The 8,333-nt window shown below is 38.2% G+C and overlaps 1 protein-coding gene across 1 annotated transcript; it reads left to right on the forward strand.

Annotated features, from left to right (window-relative positions):
• Nucleotides 1-750: 750 nt before the first annotated feature.
• Ent1 (Equilibrative nucleoside transporter 1) lies at nucleotides 751-4,770 on the forward strand. Its single transcript, XM_068288487.1, has 5 exons — nucleotides 751-1,269; nucleotides 1,580-1,880; nucleotides 1,943-2,428; nucleotides 3,569-3,851; nucleotides 3,927-4,770. The coding sequence occupies exons 1-5, from the start codon at nucleotides 994-996 to the stop codon at nucleotides 4,036-4,038; spliced, it is 1,458 nt and encodes a 485-aa protein (XP_068144588.1). The 5' UTR covers nucleotides 751-993; the 3' UTR covers nucleotides 4,039-4,770.
• Nucleotides 4,771-8,333: the final 3,563 nt, after the last annotated feature.

The following is an 8,333-nucleotide window of genomic DNA, read 5'->3' on the forward strand; positions in this document are numbered from 1 at the left end:
CCATCGAATGCAAATCCAATTAAAATTTCCTAACAGAGGCCTATACAACGATGGCGCTAAGCCGTAAAGCGAAGCTGTGCGCTGATTTAAAACACTGCGGGGCGTGCTTATTGATTAAATACAAATTGTATTCATTCATCATCAGATTGTATGTTGCTGTTCCTGTTATTGCTGTTGCTGGCAATTAAACTTCAATTTATTGTTCTACTTTGTGCCAGCCCAGCACTAACAAACTGTTAATTGTGTGAAATTCGAAATGCCCGCTCTTTAATAAACGCGGTAGCTATCGATAAGCCAGTAATATCGGCTATCGGTTGGTAATTATTCGATTAAAAGTGTTATTTTTTTCAATGTACATTTGTATTTATATTAGGAAAATAGAATGAGCATTTGTTTGGAAAAATGAAATAACTGTATTTGCAACTTTTTAATTGATTAATGAAGATGGCTGAAAAAATATCGATATATTTTGAAATCGATAGAAAGTAATTTATGCAGCCCTAACTTGAGAAATTAAAATATATTTGTGGCAGGCTTATTTCTTAGCAATAGCAAATAGTAAATACCCAACTTGTTTTGAATTCTTCGTAAATTTAGTACAAAGTGTTAATCGCAGCTGAGAAAGTAAATTTAATTATTATTTGTTTTGTTGGCGCCATCCTTTTTTATTTTTGCAGAAATATTGTTATCGATAACGATAGGCGCAAGTTGCATCGAAAAATGAAATATTTGGGCACTCTATTTTACTCCCCGCAACCGCAACCCTCAGCACTTTGTTTTTGTTTGCTTTTGTAACCAGTTGCGCATTCATTCATTCCGTCGGATAACAAGAATATTTTAATTTGATTATCGCATTGCGAAAAGCTACAAAAAACATTTCCACGGAGATTAAAGAAAACAACAACAAGACAATAACTCGAACACCTGGACGCAACAGATGGCTTGGGGGTGAATCGATGAAGTACAATAACAACAAATAGGGAGTGATTCTAAATGGATAACAACGAAGATAATGAACGTCTTCTTGGACACAATCAGGATGCGGGGGATGACGACGACCAGTTACATAGCTTTGTGCCCGCCTTTGCTCCACAGTCCATGAATGATGAGGATGATTTTCTCATTGAAGACCATCGTGGTCAGGAGCAGGATCAGGTGGTCCTTATATCCAATGAGCCCACCACGGGAAAGGGCTTTACCTATATTGTGTTCTATTTGCTGGGAATTGGTACAATGACGCCATGGAATTTTTTTGTTACCGCCGAAGATGTAAGTACAAATTATGATTGGGAGAGGAACAAGGTCATTCCATATAATAGAATGGGAAAATTCTGAGCCCGCATCTTCAGAAATTTATGTTGAACTTCGAACGCAGTTGCGGAGCAAATGGAACAATTGTTGTTCTTATCTGCTTTGGCATTGTTTCGCTTCTGGTTTTATGGTTGTTTTGTTACTACTACTATATACTCTATCGTCTTAGATTTTCCTTTGTTTGCTTTGACTCACCCCTGTCAAACCCAAGCCAAGCCCAAACTACATATTCGTCGTAACCCACTTTTCCTGTCTCCTTTTTTTGTAGTATTGGAAATATAAGTTCCGTAACACAACGAGCAATTCCACAGATCCGGATGAGGAGCTAACACCTTTGCAATTAAGTTTCACCTGTGATCTGGCCCTGGCTGCCACATTATCGGGAACTATTTTTCTGATACTCAATGCCATCTATGGTCATCATGTATCGCTGCGGACCAAAATGCTTGGAACGCTTTGGACCATATGTGTCCTATTTGGTGTGACTACGGGTTTCGTGGAGATCAATACGGATAACTGGCAGGAGCAGTTCTTTTTGATAACTCTTGGCATTGTGGTTATCCTAAACAGTGAGTAATGGATTGATTCTGGGATTGATAATTTGATTATTTTCATGTGTACTTTTTTTTAGTTTCTGCTGCCACCATGTCGGGAGCTCTGTACGGTGTTGCCGGTCTCTTTCCATCCGAATATATGACCGCTGTGGTCAGTGGACAGGCACTGGGTGGTATTCTAACCGCTTTGGCATTCATTTTGGTACTTGCCTTCGATACTGGACCCAAAATAACAGCCTTTATATTCTTTATCGTTGGCGGTGTGTTGATACTCCTTTGCATTGTTTGCTACCTGGCCATGGCCCGTCAACCGTATTTCAAATATTATCTGGATGGCGGTGACAAATACGAAGTGATTAGTGCGATCCCATCGCATAGCCGCCACGGCGGTGAAGGAGAAACGGGGGGCATGCCACTTGAGCCGATTGTACGAGAAGTGCTTAGCCAGATTTACATTCATGCCGTTTGTCTGGCCCTTCTATATGTGACGACGTTGTCCGTATATCCGGCAGTCACTGTACTAATGCAATCAGAGTACTCTGATCAACATACTGAATGGACTGGTGAGTCACCATACCCCAAATTAAATTGCACACAAACACAAATCCAGTGGAAAAGTACTGCATAAATTAATCAAACAATTAACTTAACGAAAAGGGAATTACTTATATAAAACACTTGCAGTATAAAGAGACCCTTAGATTTTGAAAAGAAGTTCACGAAATCAAATATTGTCCTTGGGGTGAAAGATCTCCCTTATTTCCCTCCCCGAGTATACGCCACTGACTAGATTTAATATAGTATAACCGAATTTTATCAAAGTCGCATTAGCACAACAACAAGTAGCTTCCATATGGATAAGTATAATGTATTTTTTGCAATATGTTATCGACATATTATATATGTATGTCAAATTTTATTGCTGCCAGAGAATGATAAACAATAACATGAAACGGAAAGCTGTCGCAAACTTTGCAGATACAGCAAAAAACAAAAAAAAAGAAGAGAGTTCGATTTAGTCTAGTTTTGCCAGTAAGTTTGTTGAACTTGTAGTTTGCAGTCTCCACATTTATCATAATAATTAACTTATTGCTTAATATTCAATTCATTCTTTAAATTTTTAAACTCTTTAAATTCAACTTAAAGAAACTTGATATACTATCATATAGTTGAGCTATAGTCTTCTGAGTTATATGTTTGAAATCTTCCCTTACTTTATTATGATTCTAAAACTTAACAAATGGAAATACATATATTAGGCTCTAAAATGAAAATGATTTAAATTAAACTCTACAAGGTTATTGAAATTAAAGATAAGTTATATTTTTTATTTCAATCTGGCAGTGCATATTTAGCTAGTTTATTTGGAAAGTATTTATGCAAATACTATATTATTCAGACTTAAAACCAAGTGATCACAACTTTGCCATTTTTTCCGTTGAAACATTCCCTTGATAAGGACTTGGTGACAAGCATGCTAGAAGCCGAATGAAATTGTTTTCTAAATGTAGAAAAGTTTTAAAATGAAATCGGGTCATATGTATGTAGTTATATGGTCAAGGCCGATCTAAGAGACGTTCATCGTAATAAATTGTACTGAAATTTTAAGATTGATTTTGAAAAAAAACATTTATAATTATTTAATATAAGTTTTTAATTAACCCAACTAAATTTAATACTAAAAATGATTTCTATATTTTCAGATGTCTACTATTTGCCGGTGGTGAACTATTTGTTCTTCAATTGTGGAGATTACTTTGGACGTCTCTTGGCTGGTTGGTTTGAGCGTCCTGCCAATGTGGATACGTCCCTATTGTTTACCATAGCGAGAATTTTTTTGGTCCCATGTTTTCTATTCTCGAACACCAATGAACATCACTTTATGCCAACAATTATAAAGCATGATTCTACATTTATCATCATGATGATTTTGTTTGCCTTGTCCAATGGTTATCTAACCAATATTTTGCTCATTATGGCTCCCAGGTTTGATAATTGCTTTATATATTTAAAGATATATCCATGACTTTTCTTATTTGTATCCTATGTTTTTGCTTGCAGAAGTGTGAGACAGCACGAAAAGGAACTTGCCTCCTCCATAATGGCTGCTGCTTTGAGTGTGGGCATGGCCTTTGGCTCATTACTTAGTTTGGCCTTTGTCCAAATGTTGTGACCCCTTCACACTAGGTTAAGTGCAATTTTAATAGGTGCCTTATAGTGAATTTTCTTTTGTTTTTATTTTGAGTTTTGATTTAGCCTTTCCCCTTGTATATATGTATGTAAGTGTGTTATAAAATAAGTTTTACTCTTTGTGTAATCAAACATCTCCAAAATGGCCACTAATCAAACAAAGAAGAGACTCAATTTCATCATATCAAGATCAAAAGTCTATTGGTGTGTCGTCACCTTAAACACTTCAATAGAACGGTCAACAATTCAATGCGTCCTTGTGCGAAATTTTAATCCATTTGCATTTTTATACCCTTGCAATAATGTCGGAAAATAAGCAAATTACAATCTTATAAAACTGGCATACATAAATGTCATTTTCAAAGAGAAAAAGTCCCTTACCCTCGATTCACTCATTTTAGAGTAAAGGTCAATTCAATATGTTTCGATTGATGCGACGTAAATGTCTCAAGTCCAACACAGTTTACGAGATGTTTTAAAATAGTTGACACAAGTGCCTAAAAAAATAGCGAAAAGAAAACAAATTATAATAAGCTATCTGTGAGCGACTGTGATTTTTTTTACTGTACTCTTTTTTTATTTATGTAGGAACCGGTGATCAGGCACCGATAGACAATAAAAGAACCAGAAGCGGTCATCGTTTCTAAAGCCAGTTCGTAGTGCTAAGCCAGCATATAATAATAAAAGACGGTCACACTGACTTCTAAGTTTGCAACGATAGCGAGCACACGTTTCGGGACAGACCTACAGTCCGTTTATTTTCTCAAAGCCATAATCTTTAATTGTAACACTAACATCAATGCCAATAACGAAACCGGAATATAAATAAATACCACAAATTGGGGGGCTCGTCCGGGATGGCAGCTTAAAAGTGAAACAATTAATATTGGCTATTGAATTTTACAAATTCGTTAAAACTTGTAAAATTCTAAGAAAGAGGGAGACAGCAAGTGACGCTGCCTCGAAGAAACGTTCACGTGAGAGGAAGAGAGATAGCTGCAGTAAAAGCGCGGTATCGGCGAGCAACAAGAACTAGAAAACTTGGCCGACGAGGGAGACAGCAAGTGACGCTGACATAAGGAAACTGCAGAAGGAGTGAGAAAGCTGATCAGAAAGGTGGTTCTGGAATTTTCGCAGCACGTGACGAAATATTCGTGAGGTTTGGCCGAAGAAGGTACCATTGGGATATACCAACAATCAAAAGGCAAGGCAGGAACGGATCGAAGGGCACAATAGAGAGCGCTGGAGAAGTGTACGGCGCTAGAGAGGATTGTGGCTACAACGATTCCGGTTGCAAGATTGATTAAAGGTTGCAAAATCGATACAAGGCTGCCACAACGGAGGCTGTGTAAATTGCTGGAGAAGTGTACAGTAGTTTACCAGTGTTGGTGGTAATAACGTTTCGAGGCTTTGTTAACTGTTGCAGAAGTGTACAGCGGTTAGCCAAGGCTGGACGCAACGAAACTTGAAGTCTACAGAAACTAGCGTTGAGTTCTAGGAGTGAACTGCGTTAGTGGTGGCGGTGGACAAAATCTGGTGACGGCGGCGTGAGAAAGTTTTGGCAGTGGCAACAACTCGAAGGTTGGCGAGAAACTGCAGTATTGTTGCTAAGAGGGGATTTCGGATGGAATTTGGCGATAAGACGAATAACATCGATCAATAGAAGACGACGACAAAGCAGAGCGACGTGGGACCAACGAAAGACGGGAAAAGCGTATGTTATTCAGAACTAGCGAAAACTGATAACAATTTTCAAAGCTAGAAAATAATACTAACATAGTATAAGAAGAATTGTACGTAATTTTAAGTTTGAGATGGAGCTTGCAGAGATTCTGGCTCTAAGCGTGGTGGCTTTGCGATCGAAATTATCCGAACTAGGGCTCCCTACGACTGGCAGGAAACGGGATTTGCAGAATAGGTTACTCACCTATTATGGTTTGCAGGAGGAAGATGAGGAATCAGACGATCAGTCAGTTATAACAGCGAATGGGGAACTAGAGATTGCAGCGGGAAACGTAGTTAGACCCGAGAGATCATGGTTTACTTTGAAAGATGTTAAGGACAGCGTGTCACAGTATTCTGGTTCAGATATTCCTAACATTGCTCAATGGATTGAAGAACTAGAAGAATGTGCAGCCACGGTACAGTGGAATGAATTACAGTTATTTGTGTATGGAAAACAGTTATTGTGTGGGGCGGCAAAATCTTGCATAAGAAGTCAGAGAAATATTAAAAACTGGAGATCCTTGAAAACAGCTCTTCGTGCTGAGTTTAGTGTAAGAATATCTTCAGCTGCAGTCCATAAGAAGTTGAATCAGCGCCAACAGAAGAAAGGCGAAACTCTAAATGAATATTTATATGCATTGATGGAAATTGCGAAGCCGGTAGACGTAGATGAGGAGAGTCTGATAGAGTACTTCGTTAAAGGTATTCCGGATACAAAAACTAACAAAATGATGTTATTCCAAGCTCGTAATATTTCAGAGTTAAAGTTTCAAATCGAAGTTTATAAGAAGGGACGTGATTCATACAAGGCAGCAAACAGATTTGAAAGTAAGGCATATGGTTCAAGTGAAGCACAGGCAGTACAGGCTCGAGAGAGAAAATGTTTTGGTTGCGGAGAGGCGACTCACTTAAGAAAAGATTGTCCTAGGTACGATCGAAAGTGTTTCAAATGCGGTCAGTCAGGTCATCGTGCAGCTCAGTGTAGCATCGAAACACAGATTAAACGAGAGAAGCAAGCAAATGTTATTCAACATGACAAAGTTAAAGTTAGCTCGAGTACGTTCACCCCGTCTGGGTTAGAACTAAAGAATGTTAGCTATGAGAATATCGAATTTAAAGGGCTCATAGATACAGGAGCAGATATGTGCTTGATTCGTCGAAGTGTTTTTTGGAAGCTAGGAGTTAAACAACTAACAGGTTCTGGAAAGTGTTTGGTAGGAATAGGAGATGCGAAAATTTTAACGTTTGGTAGTTTCTCTTTAATGGTGATCATCGACAAAATTAAAATAGTAGTTGAGTTTCATGTAGTTCCCGATGAGGACATGGGGTTTGACGCTATTTTGGGAAGAACGATTCTTGATAGTGTTGACATGAAGGTAACAAAAAATGGCACTCAGTTTTTAATTAGCAATGAGAAAAAGGTAGTAGAAGAAAAGACTGAATCTGTTGAGGATTGGATGAAGCAATTTGAAGATGTCTGCACAGTTTTTGAAGGGAAGGACGAAATCGGTTTAGAGTTGTCTCATTTAAATCAAGAACAGGCTAAAGAGGTCGAAATGATAGTTGAGCGATACAAGCCAAAACGCAATCCTGATGCGAAGACCGAAATGAGAATTATTTTGAAAGATGATATTCCCGTATACCAACACCCAAGACGGTTGGCCTACTGCGATCAGCAGATTGTAGACAATCAGATACAAGAATGGCTTGAGGAAGGAATTATTCGAGATAGTACATCGATGTATGCATCCCCTATAGTATTGGTAGCAAAGTCAAACGGAGCTAAAAGGTTGTGCTGCGATTATAGAAAATTGAATGAAAAGATAATTCGCGATAATTTTCCGATAGTTTTGATGGACAGTGTAATTGATCAATTGCAAGGAGGAAAAGTTTTTACTACACTGGACTTGAAAAATGGATATTTTCATGTACCAGTAGAAGCAAGTTCGCAAAAGTTCACTGCATTTGTTACTCAGAAAGGACAGTACGAATTCTTATATGTACCGTTTGGTATCTCAAACTCTCCAGCGGTCTTTACGAGATTCATGATGGCAGCAATGCAGGAGTTGATTCAGAAAGGTATAGCGATCGTATATATGGATGACATAATCATTCCAAGCAAAGACATTGAAGAGGGAATGTCAAGAATTAAATTAGTTTTGGGGGTAGCCGAGAAGAATGGATTACAGCTAAACTGGAAAAAGTGTCAGATTCTTCAAAATCAAGTCAATTTTCTAGGATACGTGATTAGTGAAGGGATAATAAAACCGAGTGAAGAGAAAATTTCGTCGGTACACAATTTCCCAAGACCGCAGGATAAGAAAGCAGTGCAAAGGTTTCTCGGTTTAACATCGTATTTCCGAAAATTCATTGAGGGATATGCTTTAATGGCGAAGCCACTTTCCGATTTGCTAAGGAAGGATAGTAAATTTGTGTTCAGCGAGATCGAGGAGATATCATTTGAACGATTGAAGGCAGCATTAACGAGTGAGTCGGTATTGAAGTTATATAATCCGAAAGCGCAAACAGAGGTCCATGCTGACGCGTCAAAAT

Source organism: Drosophila tropicalis, unplaced genomic scaffold, assembly GCF_018151085.1.
Source record: "Drosophila tropicalis isolate 14030-0801.00 unplaced genomic scaffold, ASM1815108v1 contig_1187, whole genome shotgun sequence".
In the NCBI taxonomy this organism is placed as follows: Eukaryota; Metazoa; Arthropoda; class Insecta; order Diptera; family Drosophilidae; genus Drosophila; species Drosophila tropicalis.